The sequence below is a fragment of the Pristis pectinata genome, chromosome 1 (assembly GCF_009764475.1).
Source record: "Pristis pectinata isolate sPriPec2 chromosome 1, sPriPec2.1.pri, whole genome shotgun sequence".
In the NCBI taxonomy this organism is placed as follows: Eukaryota; Metazoa; Chordata; class Chondrichthyes; order Rhinopristiformes; family Pristidae; genus Pristis; species Pristis pectinata.
Window position 1 is genome coordinate 60,996,000 of NC_067405.1, and position 15,982 is coordinate 61,011,981.

The following is a 15,982-nucleotide window of genomic DNA, read 5'->3' on the forward strand; positions in this document are numbered from 1 at the left end:
AGCAGCCAGGTTGTGAAGGGGCATACCATAATAACAAGTAGATTCCACCAGCTACAGTGGGAGATTGCTACTGAATGAATGGATGCTGCAATGATGGGAGGGAGAGATCAGCATCAGCAGCCTGGATTACCTTCAGGTGAGAAAACTGAGAATTGCAAAGCAGTTCAGGCACATGTGTGTGGCTGTATTCGAGGGTACAGGAGGTCATAGAGGTCACTGAGGCCAAAGAATGAAATTTGAGTGTTGACCCTTTAGATAGCACAGTTTCAGGGCAAACTGGGTTAGTTAAAGCTATGAATACATAAGAGCTGCTGCTTTTCAGACTAGTGCGGTTGAAACTTACACAAGTGATGAATTTTTGGCATTGCATTATTGTTGACCTCATTGGGAGAGTTTCACACCAAAGTAGCACCAAAAATCAGGAACTGAACTTCCCAATGGGTGCAACATTACTCCACTTTGTTAACCCTTTTTAAAAAAAAAAGCTCCAGCTCAGTCCATATTCCCTCGGTATCATAGTTGTCAATTTGTGACTTAAGCCAGTTCTGGCCATGTAACTAAGAAAATTGATGAAGCCAGGGCAGTAGATGTGGCTTACATGGAGTTTCCCAAAAAGGCTGTTCCGGAAAGTTAGGTCACATAGGATCTAAGTTGTGTTGGTAAACTGGACCCAAGATTGGCTTGCTGATGGAAGGCAGAGGATAGCGGTAGAGCAGTGTTTTCCCTCACTGGAAGTCAGTAACCAGTGGTGTACCACAAGGATCAATGCTGGAACCATTGTTTGTCATGTACATAAATGTTTGGATGAGAATGAAGGTTGACTGATTAATAAGTTTGCTAACAACACAAAAACTGGTGGAGTAGTAGATAATGAAGCTGGTCATCAAAGGGACACAGATCAGATGGAAAGTTTGGTAGAGAAGTGCGAGATGGAATTTAATCCAAGAATGTGTGAGGTAATGAATTTGGGATATCAAATACTGACAGGAGATGTACAGTAAATGCAGGGACCTCAGAAGTGTTGATATATGAGGGACTTGGGGTCCAAATTCATAACTCCCTGAAAATGGTGACACAAATGACAATAGTGTAGTGAAGGCAGCATTCAGCATACTTGCCTTCATAGGCAGAGGCACAGAGTATAAGAGTTGGGATGTCATCTTGCAGCAGTACAAAACTCTGGTCAAGTCACATCTAGTGTATTGTGTGCAGTTCTGGCCACCACACTACAGGAAGGATGTGGCAGCATTAGAAAGAGTGTGGAAAATATTCACCAGGATGCTGCCTGGAATGGAAGGCTGTAGTTATAAGGAGAGATCAGATAGGCTGGGTTAATTCTCACTGGAATGGAGGAGGCTGAGTAGTGACCTTGTCGAGGTTTATAAAATTTGAGCAGCACAGATAGGGTAGAGTCTTTTTCCCTATGGTGGGTAAGTCTAAAACTAGAGAACATACGTTTAAAGTGATAGGGGAAGATGTAAAGGAGATCTGAGGGGCAGGTTTTTCTGCACAGAGGGTGGTGGTTGTACAGAATGAGCTGCCAGAGGTGGTAGAGGTAGATACAACGTTTAAAAGGCATTTGGACAGGTACTTGGATAGGAAAGGTGTAGAGGAATACAGGGCTCATGTGGGCAAATAAGATTAGCACAGATAGGCATCATGGTCAGCATGGACGTGTGGGGCTAAAGGGCCTGTTTCTGTGCTGAACAATTCTATGATTCTATAATGGTGCCCCTTTTGATATGGATGTTTAAAGACTTGCCGCAGAGAATCCACCCAGCAGTTTCTTCAGTTCTCACCAGCGGATCATCAGAGGTACATGTGTGCTTTCTATAGAGGTCAGCGATGAGCTCATAGTGCCCTCTGCTGACCGCAAAATCCACCCCAATATGATCTTTCCATCTAAAAAGAGATTTTCTTTAAGTGTAAAGTTTGTATATTACTAAAATGAATGAAATGTATGAAGTTTTGAAATCATATCTTAAATTGAGTAAATGATACAAAGTAGGAAACATTTGTTTATATTTGAAAGGCTACAGAGAAAGAGCCAGGGGTGGGGAGATATAGGGAGTTGCTCTGGTAGAGAGGTAATATAGTCAAGATAGGCCAAATGGCCTTCTTCTGTGCTGTGATCATTCTAATAATTTTTTTAAAGCAGAAAGCAAATATATGATTTATTCCATTTAGCTTCTTTCCAATGAGAAAGACAATTTGGAAGTGGGAGAGAAAAATTGAGATTGTGACCAAGATGAACCCACTTCAGATGTAATGAATGGCATTGATTACACAAATGTAACAGCTTTCCGTCTTTCATGTAAATCAGCGATCATGGTAATAGGTAAATCAGTGATCATGGTTATAGTATTATGCATCATACGAAGAGTATTTAACCCAATCCTTTTCAAGTTACAAACAATATTCTTGTGTAGATGTAAAATGGTTGTACAAGATGCAATGACAAGCTCAGACATATTCAGATTCTGGTGCAGGATCAGATACAATTAACATAAAAATATTACATACTCAAACATTTAAATGACGAAATATTGTGCAAGTGTAATTGATATTTTTCTTCAATAAAATAATGTTGCAATTCATGATAACAAAAACACCTAGAGAGCAAAATTAAAGTTGGTATTGGGACTTTAATAGTTTAACAATGATGCCACTGTATTTAGTGATGGAGATTGAAATTTAATGACAATGCAACTCTTACACTCAGGCATTTGTTGAAATGTACCTGGATAGCAGTTACCGTTCAGTGACTAACTTGGGGCAACAGGAGTATATGGTGGACATGTAATGGGAGAAGAACCCTATGAAAATTATATTGTATGGCAACATGGATGTGAATGCAGTGACCATATTATTTGTTGCAACTTAACTAACCATCCAATGCCACAGTGCAAACTTGATTCCTTAAAGGAGGATAATTGTTCTTTTTTGAGGAGCTAGAATCAATATAATTCGCGAACATCTAGTTAATGGAGTTATTAAGGTTGGCTAGCTTTGATGCAGAGAGTGAAATACATTCAAAATACAGACAGAAGTTATCCAATTTTGCCAAAACACAGGTACACAGTTTATACATTTCCACAAAACAAACAAAATTCATAATTTTCTCCAAAGTAACAGAGCTGGCATTTGTCAAGTTACATTGAGTCAATGTTTCATTTCCCCCATCCTATTATTTCCTTAATACAATCAGATAAAACGGATAAACAATTTTGAACACATGCATCACTAAATAAAACTATGCCACAGTCATGCACTATTAAATGTTTTGTTTTAAATAGAACAGATTTTATTCAGGCAGGATTCTTTGAAACTGTACGTCAAGAACTTAGTCATGCACTTTGCAATCTCCTATCCAGAGAAAGATGAACTCTGAGTAACAGCATTGTGATAACTGAAGAACCCTCAACTGTATTTTTAGTTCTCAATGGAAAAAAAACAGCTAGAGTTAAGCTATTCTGCAGATTATTCATTAAATTCAAATCAAATTTACTTTTTAAATCACAATGGCTCTTAAGTAAAAATTGATTCTTCAACAGGAGAATGGTACAGGGATTGCAAATAAAACAATATCCTTTCCTGATCCTTGCTGCAGCTCAAATGGCCCATATCCACGAAAGTTGGTACTAAACAACTTTGTAAATCTTCATAAATATGTTGAGTGATTAAATGCAAGGTGAATGATAAAATGTAGGCAGCAAGGAGAGAAGACAAAAGCAAAAAAAAGTAACATGCTTACTTGCTTTAGAATATCTTGCTTCTGCAGAGTTGTGTGAATTGAAGGACAGACAGAAAGAAAGAAAGAAATAGGTTATTGAACAGTAATAGAAAGATATGACAAAGAATAGGAAGAACGTATATTGTTGGCAATTTTTCCTGATAGTGCATTATTACATTGTGCATCTTACAGGTTTGTGACAAATTTTGTAATTTGCATTTAAGAGACATATATTTTCATAACTTTGACCCTTCACCTACTCTTAAATGGGTACTCTCATCTAGAATCATTTTATGAAGGGTGCAAAAATTTAAGAAGATGTTTATCAGTTTATTTGCACGTGAACATCATTCCAACAAAATGGCATGAGGTCCTTCTGGCTTTCTTCCTTCTGAAACACAAACAACTTAACCATAAGTTTTCTAATATACATCCCTAGAGGCCAGACCTAAATATCACATCAACATTACAGGTGATCAGTTCAGCACGTGTGATATGAGTGTTTGGGGGGGTTAGTGGTGGGGTGGATATAGTCCTAAGCACTTGTGTTGGGAGAGATTGGAAAGGGATCAGCTGTACATATGTTGTGGGGACATGGTAGGGGTCTTACTGGCCCTGAGGAGATGGAAAGGGGAGAGGGCAGTCAGCCTGACAATGCCATGATAGCGATGGGGTCTGGCTTGCACTTGTATTGGGGAAAGACCAGTGAAGTTGCCTGGCATGTTCCAGGGAGAAAGGGTAGGGATCTCAGGGTGTTAAGAGGAAGGTTGAGCCCAACAGATGTTGGAAATGGGGCTGTGGGTGAAGGAGGAATCAGTCAGCGCGTGCTGGGGGTGGGGTGAGGGAAAGACCTGGCACACGTTGAGGGGTGCATTTGGAGGGAAAACTGGAGTCTATATTTCAGGTTATGAGATTGGTATTTGTGAGGCCAGCTATTCTTGGCAGGGAGACTGACATGTGGAAGTTGGTGGGGAGGGGGAGGGGGGTGATGGGGTGATTTCTGGTTCAGCACCACTGATCAGGGATTCAACAGGGTAGTGATCTGGGGATATTATAGGAGGATGACGGGACGGCAGGGAGTATTCAGTACTATGACTGATACAGGAGATTTTCAATGGATTTAATACAATTAAAAATAAGGCTCAAAAATTTGGAGAGGCAAACCTATGAGACAATTAGATACCAGTGAGGAGATGAAGAAAAAAAGAAAGGCAGAAGAGTGTGGTTCTGTAGCAGTTCAATTTATCTTTGATGTTTTTTCTCTTCATGGAACATTGGCATTGCAGGCAAAGCCATCACTTGTCCACAAAATGAGTGGCTTGCTCCACCCCTTAAGTTGCCATTGGCTGGAGACAAATGTCAGGCAGAGTGAGCAAGAATGGCAAATTTCATACAGATCATTCGTGAATTAACCAGGTTTCTGGTACAACTCATTAAATTCTAGCAGGCACCATTTCCAACACCAGAATTCCAGACCTCCTTAATTAAATGGATTTGTATTTTACAGCTGCTGTGGTGAGGTCTGAACTCATGCCCCTGTATCATCACTCCAAGATTCTGGATTGTTCACTCAGTAACATGACCACAATGCTACTGTAACCCTACATGGCAGCACATGTGCCTGAGACAGACTGATCCAGCTAGTAGTATATTTTGTAAACCTACTGAGACTCTATCAAGCCTCAATGCAGATTTACTTAGTGCTCCTTCCTTTTGAGCAGAAACACCTTAAGCTACATATTGAGTTGCCAGTCACAGCTGATATTTAAAAAAAGAACCAAGATGTAATGATCACAGAATTGTTATGGCACAGGAAGAGGCCATTCAGCCCATTGGGTCTATATCTCATTGTACACCTTTTCAGTCAGTCCCACGTTCATCTGGTCTTTCCCTCCACCCTGCAAATAATTTTCCCTGAATTGCCTTTCCAAATTCCCCGACTCACCACTCTCCACCACCACTTGCTGGTGCTCAACTCCAGATCACAGTCACTTCATGCATAAAAACATTTCTCCTCTCTCCTGTGTTTTTCTCCCCACCACTTTGAATGAAATACCTGGTACTTGATGAACTTACCAGTATTCTCCTTAAGTAAATCTATCATAACCTTGTACACCTCTAACAAATTTTCCTCTCAGCCTTCTTGGCTCCAGGGAGAACAACCCCAGCTTCTTCAGTCATACCTGACAACTGAAATCCATCATTCCTGGAGCCCACTCCATTAAGTTCTCTCTAGAACCTTCACATTTTCCCCAGTGTGATGACCAGAATTGAACATGCTACTTTAGCTGTGGCCTAACCTATGTTTTATTAAGATTCAAAATAACCTTCTTGCATTTGTATTCCATGCATTTACATACATAGTCCAGAGTACTATATGTTTTCATAATTTTGCACTCAACATCCTGCCACATTTAAAGATTTATGCAGTGGTACATCCTGGTCTGTTCCCCTAACTGTGGCATTTATTCCATCTGGTTTTTCCTCATTCTTTCACACATCTCTGTATCAACTTCCATCTCCTGCCTGTCTCCATATTGTGCTAGCCTTGTTTCCCACATAATACTCCATGTGAAGAGCTAAGTTGGAAATTTCATTCAAGACACTAAAATCTAAGTCATTAATAAACTTCAGAAAAAGCAGCTTGACCTGACTGTCACGCATGTCCTCATTTACTTACTTTGACACGGGGGGGCTTTTCATGCTGGCTCCCACGACTACAATCCTGTCAATCCATTCCCCCTCGCCTCCTTTCTTAGTACCCTGCAACTTATTCTCTCTCACTCATCCCCACTGAACCTCTTTTGTTTCCCCCCTCCACTCACCCCCGATGCTGCCTGACTTGCTGAGTATTTCCAACATTTTCTGTTTTTATTTGCTGTTTGTTGTTATACAACCAACTGGCACATCTTTGGGATACAGGAGGAACCCAGAGCACCAAGAGGAAGCCCACATGGTCACAGAGACAACGTGCGAACTCCATGCAGACAGCACCCGAGGACAGGATTAAACATGGGTCACTGCAACTGCGAGTAGCCATAGTAACTGCTGGGCGCCCATGCCATCTACATCCGCTGGCACCTCTTAAGGTGGAATGGAAGATTGTGGCAAGGCCTTCCATAACCTCAACCACACTTTCACCTGCAGTTATGCTGCATTCCATCTGGATCAGCCCATTTGTTTACTTCCATCTTTTCCAGCATCATCTCATCAATTCTCAACCCATCTATTAAATCTACCAGCTTCCCTTCAGGTTGGATTTTGACGCTATTCACCTTCTTGGTAAAGAATGATATGAAGTATTTATTAACTCTCCCAAACTTGCCCTTGCCTCTGTGCATACATCACGTTTTTAGTCCTATCTCCACACAAACCTATAATTTACAAATGTATGGAACATTTTCTGTTCTCCATTACATTAAGTGCCTTCCTTTTCTCACAATCTCTCTTTGCCAGTCTTTGTTTTCCATAACACTTCCCTGCTCAGATTACCAGGATCCACCTGGCTCTCACTTGATTTATTTACCTAATATGCATCATACAGTCTTTCATTGTTTGTCATATTCTTGGTCTCTTCCATCATCCTGGAGGATTTAACTTTTGTTGCCCCTTCTTTCTCCCTTATGGGAAAGTACCCAGCCTGCATCCGAAACGTCTCTTTAAAAACCACTCATTACTTCATTACCGTTTTACCAGGTAATCTGTTTCTCTTCAGCCTCGCCAGATCGCCTCTCATCCCATTAAAGTTAGCCCTTCTCCATTTGTCATTTTACTTCAGCTTGCCTCTTGCCCTTCTCCACAACTAATCCAAATCTTATGAGGCAATGATTTGCAGTGTTTCACTTGGTCCATTTCATTCTGCAGAATCAGATCTAGCAATGCTGGGCCAAAAAACACATTGATCAGGTTAGCTTTCCTGAACATATTTCAGAAATTCCTCCTCCTCCTACCCCATACTCTAACGTTACCCAATCATTATTGGGATTATTCATCTTCCAAAATTATTACTCTTAAAGTTCTTGCATATTTGTAATTTTCCTGCAGATTTGCTTTTCTAACTCACTCTCGCTCCCCTTCGTTCTTCTTAGCTCTAACCAAATGGATTCTGTCCAAATGGAACTGTTCGAAGTACACAAGAGTTCCAAAACTCCAGCTCCACTAAACCTAAAAGTAATTAAGCAGTCAATGTTTTTTCTAAGCAAAGTTTAACTTTCAGATTAATACTTTTCACTACTAAAATGACAACTGTAAACAAAATAATCCAGGAAAAGTGAAATATGCCAGTAATTTGAAATGAAAACACTGGGAATACTCAGCAAGTCAGGCAGTATCTGCACAAAGAGAAAAAGAAAGTTAATGATTCAAGTAATCTGCTATCAGAGCACATCATTGATGAAAGATCACTGACCCTGAACCATCAACTCTTGTTTCTTTTTGCACACAGGTTGTTTAAATTGTAGATATGGATGCTACAAGAATATTTTGCCTTTCCTGAAGAAAGAACTTCTAGCAATCACTGTGTGCGCTAATATAGCTAAGGCCCACAAAGGGGTGATGTGGTGCTCAACAATCATCAGCATCAACGTGGGTATTCTAGACTGTCCCAACCTAATCGCTGACTGACAGCCATGCCAGATGCTGGAGAAGGAAGCAAAAGAGTGAGAAAGTAGACTCAACCATTAATCCAGTCTACCATTGTGCAGTATTCAAGAGCTCAGCTGAGAAACAAGAGGATTGAGATGAGGTCTTGATCGCTTGCCCCTTTCTCACTTCAGGAATAACATAACCTGAGCCTGCAGGTAAAGGTGGAGGGAGAGAATAGTCAGGTAAATGTCCCCGTGTTCTGTTCTACATTGCATTTTGATTACTTAACGTGAAGAACAATAGCATATTGATGACTTTTCAAATTTAAGAGCCGCATTTTAATGTGCCATTCTGACACTCAAAACAGAAGTTAACTGCAAACTCAAAACACACTTTGGAGAAATCAATGTTTCTAAATAGACTCTGCAGAGATTTTTTGTTCATTGATCTAATCCAAACTTTAGTTATTGAAAGTGACTTTATGCATTGCAAATGATAGTAATAAGTCTCAATGACCTCTGTAGTGCTCGGCAATAAACTGTTGTAGCTTTGATCTTTAATCACAGGTCGTTGTCATGCTGCATATTTTTAGTTCTAAGATACTTACGTACTAACATTTATTCGAATCTTTAAAGAAAATGGTAACTTCACTCTTAAATGATTACAACATTTATATAGTTAGAAAATATGACAATGCATTTCTCAAGCACATGCCAAGCATTTTTCCAGTGTTTAGTGGATGGGACCATGCCAGCAAACCTTTATACAACATCTGATAGTAATGCATGATAAGTAAAAAAAAAGCTGTAGATACTGGAAATCTGAAGTAGAAAGACGAATTGCTGGATACACTCAGGTCAGGCAGCATTCAAGTAGAGATAAAAATAGAATTAATTACATGATACCACATTTGCTGCCTGCCCTATTGAATATGTATTTCCAGAATAGTTTGTTTTTATTTCTGGTGATATGCTGCTCAGTGTTAAACAGAATATAGTTTTAACAATGTTAGACAATACAGGAAACGCACATTACAGGTTCTCCCCAGGTTACAAAGGCCCAGCATATGTACAGCCCGTACATACAAACGAGTGCTTGGGAGACCGGTGGGATGGATTTGCCAGGGGCTGTGGGGCTGCAAGCATCTTCTGCTGTGTGGGAATTTGGTTCATGGCTGCATTTCTGAATTGTGAACTGTTCAGGTTGCGAACAGTTCACAGGAATGAAACCCTGGCTGCAGCCAATATTTGCCAGGAAGGCAGCACCTTCTCTGCAAATGGCAACTGTCCTGGCATGTTTCCAGTCATTTCTGCTCGTTACAAAATGCCAGCACAGCAGAATCCATCACATTAAATTTACAATTATATATCACCTTTACTGACCTTAGAATGCCCCAAAATGTTTTACAGCCAATTAAATACAACTGTGACTACTTTGCGAGTGTAATGTGCATAAACAGACGACCATACTTTCACATCTCCAACATGCAGCAGTTTTATCAATGTCTTTTTCAACATCAGTCTGGTTTTTTTAAAAACTGATGTAGATTGAGAGATAAACATTGGTCAGGACATCAGGGATAACTCTCTTATTCTTCAAACTAGTGCCAAAGGATTCTTTATATCCACAAGGAAATAGATGGCTCTCGGCTTAAGGTCTCATCCACAGACAATATCTTCATCAATGAAGCGCTCCATCAGTACTGTGTTGGACCCTCAGCCCAGATTTGTGTCGTCATCTCTAAAATGGGACTTGAGTCCAAGAACTTCTGATTACCAAGTTTCAGGTGACAAAGACACAAATAAGATGCAACTTTCCCCTACGGCGGTGAAGTGGATCATGTAAATGTACCACTGGATACAATCCATGGACCTTTCATATCCTCAGCAATACATAGGAGGCTTCACGTTAGACCAGGATGAGCTAATGAGTAGGAATTTGCTTCAGGATTATAACTCTACTATCCTTTGACCTCAGATGACAAAAAAGTGATTAGCAGGTAGTTTTCATACACATAATAGACCAATCAGTTTAAAGTGGTAATTTTTAAGCCCTCAAACAGACGTCATCCAAAAATCAGTTCATACGTTCCAAGTACTATTCCTGTGGTTATTTTCCGAATCAGATAAGTAGATTGTCCCTCTAAGCCTTTGAGAAAGCTTCCACGGAGTGCCTTCTTTATTAGGTTTTGCAGTCACAAAATATCAAAATCTCTTGTTGTTTTGCATGTTTCTAGTGCTTTACAGCTTGTTTAAACCAGTCACCCAACAGCATATAAATATGAATTTCATATCGATAAGGGCAAAAACAGCACGACTTGGGGCCTGGATGAAGTGGGGGAATTGGAGACTGGAGAGAACATTTTCAGCTTCAATTCAATTTATTTACTTTGGGTTTTGAACCCACATACTCAACAACGAAAGGCAGAGAAGACATGAGACTGGTTAGTTAGGGAATTTCTTATACATCTGACGCAGGCTGGATGGAAGTAATTTTTTTTAAATATAGAAACTGTTCATTTGTAGTCATAAAGCGATACTACACAAATAGGGGCCCTTCGGCCCAATGAATCCATGCTGACCATGATGCCCACCCAGCTTGTCCCAATTTCCTTTATTTGGCCATATCCCTCTAAGTCCCAGCCCTCCATGTACCTATCCAAGTGCTTCTTAAATGCTCAACCACTTCCTCTGGCAGCTCATTCCATTACTCACTCACCTTTTGAAAAAAGTTGCCCCTTAAGTCCCTTTTAAATCTTTCCCCTTTCACCCTAAATCTATGCCCCCTGGTTTTGGACTCCCCTACCCTGGGGAAAAGACTGTTACCATCCACCTGATCTATGCCACTCATAATTTTAAACAGTTCTATAAGGCCGCCCCCTTATTCTCCTACATTCCAAGGAATAAAGACCCAGCCTGGCCAACCTCTCCCTATAACCCAGGCCCTCTAGTCCTGGCAGCATCCTTGTAAATCTTTTCTGTACTCTTTCCTCTTACAGGGTGACCAAAACTGTACACAGTATTCCAAGTGCAGCCTCACCAATGACTTGTACAACTGTAAGATAATGTCCCAACTCCTATACTCAATGTTTTGACTGATGAAGGCCAGTGTGCTAAACGCCATTTTCACCACCCTGTTTACCTGTGACGCTGCCTTCAATGAACTATGCACTTGCACTCCTAGGTCCCTCTGTTCCGTTACATTCCCTAGTGCCCTACCATTCATAATACAAGTCCTACGCTGGTTTGACTTTCTAAAATGCATCGCCTCACACTTATCTGTATTGAAATTCATTTGCCACTCTTCGGCCCACTTCCCTAACTGATCAAGATCCCCCTGAAATCAACGATAACCTTCTTAACTATCAACGACACCTAACTTCGTGTCATCCACAAACTTACTGATCAACCCTTGTGCATTTGCATCCAAATCATTTATATAAATAACAAATAAGAAGAGTTCCAACACTGACCCCTGCGGCACACCACTAGTTACCGCCCTACATTCCAAGAAACAGCCTTCAACCACCAGCCTCTGCCTCCCACCTCCGAGCCAATTTTGAATCCACCTAACTAGCTCTCCCTGGATTCCATGGGACTTAACCTTCCAGACCATGTGGGACCTTGTTGAAGGCCTTGTTAAAGTCCAAATAGACAACATCCACTGCCCTACCCTTATCTACCTTTTTGGTTACCTCTTCCAAAAAAAAGCAGTCTAAAAGGTTAGTCAAGCATGACTTTCCACGCACAAAGTCATGCTGACTCCTCCTAATCAGACTCTATCCAAATGCTGGTAGATCCTGTCCCTAAGAATTCCCTCCAGTAACTTGCCCTACTGACATCAGACTGACCGATCTGTAGTTCCCTGGCTTGTCCTTGCTACCTTTCTTAAAGAACGGAAGGACATTAGCTACCTTCCAGTCTTCAGTAACTTCACCAGTGGCTAATGATAAAGCAAATATATCTGCAAGGGCCTCTGCAATTTCTTCTCTAGCTTCCCACAAAGTCCGAGGATGCACTCGGTCAGGCCCTGGGGACTTAGGCCCTAGTCAGGGCGGCACAGTAGTGTAGCGGTAAGTGTAACGCTATTACAGTGCCAGCGAACCGGTTTCAATTCCCACCACTGTCTGTAAGGTGTGGGTAAGGTGTTTGTACATTCTCCCCTTGTGTCTGCATGGGTTTCCTCCCACATTCCAAAGACGTACAGGTTAGGAGCTAATGGATATGCTATGCTGGCGCTGGAAGAGTGGTGACACGTGCGGGCTGGACCCAGCACATTCTCAGTAACTCAAAAAGATGCATTTCGCCGTGTGTTGCGATGTACATGTGACCAATATCTAATATCCCCCTTAATGCACTACAAAGCCGCAAATACCTCCTCCCTGGTAATATGAATTTCCTCCAAAACATCTCCACTAGTTTCCCTCATCTCTTGAGCACCAGTGAATTAAGAGTCATTTTAATTTAATTCTGTAGACTCAATTGGATCTAGAACTAGTATGGAACGAGGTCATAATCATGTTCAGACCATGGCTGAAGCACTCTGAATAAATCATCATACACAAAAATTCTTTTGTGAAACTATGTTCGGCGAAAAGCAAATTATTCAGAATGATAGTTCTGGACTAATGTTAGAGAGATTTCCTAACATGCATTTCTATATATAAATAAATGTCATCCTCCACTAACCAAAAGTTAATGCTTCTGGCAGTGTACAAGTTTTTCATCACTCAAACAAATCATGGATGATCCATAGTCTCATGAATGCTTTCTCCTCATACCTCTTAAAAATTCCACCTAAAAAGACACACTAAAATTAACAACTGGATAAGCATCAAACTCCATCTTATAAGTCACACACCATTACCACCCAATATATGCTGAAGTACTTAAGTTGTTAACTGCAAGGCATGGCTCCAGTTGTTAAGTCTGCAACCCTCACCCAGAGTTTCCCAATCAGCATAAATAGCTATCATGTCAGCTTCTCTTAATATCCTGGAAAATGATCCCAGAGTCTTAATACTTCAGCCTGGGCTAAGCAGGGTTTTTTGTTTGTTTTCTAGTCCAGGATATAGATGGGCAGAATTCAATAAGCACTTTTGAATTATTTTCCATTCCTGTTTATCACCAATGATTTAAGTACATGGGCCACTGGTTTTATGGACCCCCACAGCTTCAAACTTACCATTTAGGAAGCATTCTGTTCAATCCTTTTCAGGTCGAAAATACCAACGTTGAAATCCATTTGCAACAGTTTTGCCCATTCGATTCATCTCAAACTTCTTTGTAACGTAGTGCTTCCAATTAAGCTTATATATGTCACCACCAAACTTAGATAACAGAGCAGAAAGGCACATATTAGAGTGCACTGGAATTCCAAGGCCATTATGTCTCTTTTGCAGCTGTTGGCATGCAAGCGGAGAAGTAACCTAGAGAATTTGGAAAACACTGGGGAGCCAGGTGGAGAGATGGTGTTCAATGCTGGGGAGCCATGCAGTGGAATTGTGCACAATGTGACTGCAATTCAATTGTAATCTCTCTGTCTAAAATACAAATACTTTCATATGTTCAACCATGGCAATGGGAGAAGAACATTTTCATGAGCTAAATCATATGGGAGACTGCATCCAGTCTGGTACTCAGCATTCAGGAAGAACATTTTGCATTAGTGGTAGTAGGTCTGCAAGTTTGGGTTGTTGTCCCTTTTGTTCAAAGTGGTCTCAAAATTAAGTAAAAAATACAATTTAAGCTTTGATAAATTACAGTTTACTAGCAAAATCACAAGACAAGGGAGCAGAAGCAGGCCATTCGGCCCATTGAGTCTGCTCCAAGGAAAAGGGGAAAAAAATGAGAAATGGGGAATTGGTGGGGGGGGGGGAGGACGAAAAGAAACCTATTCTAATCCCAATTTCCGGCCTTATCCCCATATCCCTTGATACCCTGACTATTTAGATATCTATCTATCTCCTCCTTGAACGCCCCCACTGATCTGGCCTCCACTGCTGTACGTGACAAGGAGTTCCACAAATTCACCACCCTCTGGCTAAAGAAATTTCTCCTCATCTCTGTTTTGAAACTGTACCCTCTAATTCTAAGATTGTGCCCTCTGGTCCCGGACTCACCCACCAAGGGAATCAGCCTAGCCACATCTACTCTGTCCTTTCCTATCAACATTTTAAATGTCGCTATGAGGTCCCCTCTCATTCTTCTGTACTCCAGTGAGTACAGTCCAAGAGCCGACAAACGCTCATCATACGTAAGCCCTTTCATTCCGGGAATCATCCTCGTAAATCTCCTCTGAACCCTCTCCAACGTCAGCACATCCTTCCTAAGATGTGGGGCCCAAAATTGCGCACAATATTCCAAACGAGGCCTCACTAGTGCCCTGTAGAGCCTCATCAACACTTCCTTACTTTTATACACTATACCTCTCGAAATGAATGCCAACATAGCATTCGCTTTCTTTACCACCAATCCGACCTGGTGGTTAACCTTTAAGGTATCCTGCACGAGTACCCCCAAGTCCCTTTGTACTTCCGTACTTTGAATTTTCTCTCCTTCTAGATAATAATCTGCCCGCTTATTTCTGCTTCCAAAGTGTACAACTGCACATTTCTCAACATTGAATCTCATCTGCCATTTCCTTGCCCATTCTCCTAAACTGTCTAGGTCTCTCTGCAACCTACCTATCTCCTCAATACTCCCTACTCCTCCACCTATCTTGGTGTCATCCGCAAACTTAGCCACGAAACCATTTATTCCATCATCCAAATCGTTAATGTACAAGGTAAAAAGGAGCGGCCCCAACACCGACCCCTGTGGCACACCACTAGTAACCGGTAGCCAACCAGAACTAGATCCTTTTATTTCCACCCTTTGCTTCCTGCCAATCAGCCAATGCTCCACCCATTCTGTTATCCTACCCGTAATTCCATGAGCTCTCATCTTATTAATCAGTCTCTTGTGAGGCACCTTATCGAAGGCCTTTTGAAAGTCTAAATACACAACATCTACCGCCTCTCCCTTATCCACCCTACCTGTGATTTCTTCAAAAAACTCCAATAGGTTGGTCAGGCAGGATCTTCCCTTCACAAAACCATGTTGGCTAGGACTTATCTTGCCTTGCGCCTCTAGGTATTCCGTAACCCCATCCTTGAGGATAGATTCCAATAACTTTCCCACCACTGACGTCAGACTAATAGGTCTGTAATTTCCTTTATGCTGCCTCCCTCCTTTCTTATACAGAAGAACTACATTTGCGACCCTCCAGTCCTCAGAACCATGCCGGAATCTATCGATTCCTGGAAAATTATCACCAATGCCTCTGCTATCTCTAAAGCCACCTCCTTCAGAACCCGGGGGTGCACCTCATCCGGTCCGGGAGACTTATCAGTCTTTAGCCCATTTAGTTTTCCTAGCACCTTCTCCCTAGTAATCTTAACTGAATTTCGTGAGACTCCTGATTAACCGGCACATTGCTGATGTCCTCCACGGTGAAGACCGATGCAAAATATTCATTCAATTCCTCTGCCATCTCTCTATCGTCCATTATAATATCTCCTGCACCGTTATCAATTGGTCCTATATCAACCCGTGTCTCTCTTTTACTCATGTATTTAAAAAAAAACTCAGTATCCTTTCGAATGTTATCTGCCAACTTCCTTTC

General features: G+C 41.2%; 1 protein-coding gene across 5 annotated transcripts in view; it reads right to left on the minus strand.

Moving 5' to 3' along the window:
• Positions 1–15,982, minus strand: part of LOC127571220 (diacylglycerol kinase beta) — a 450,652-nt gene that overhangs the window by 335,426 nt on the left and 99,244 nt on the right. For 3 of the 5 annotated variants that reach the window (XM_052017441.1, XM_052017405.1, XM_052017414.1), the window contains one exon: positions 3,755–3,775. The exons of the other annotated variants lie outside the window; for them this stretch is intronic. In XM_052017441.1, coding sequence (XP_051873401.1) covers positions 3,755–3,775 — 21 coding nt within the window. The remainder of the gene's footprint in view (positions 1–3,754; positions 3,776–15,982) is intronic. 5 annotated transcript variants of the gene reach the window in all.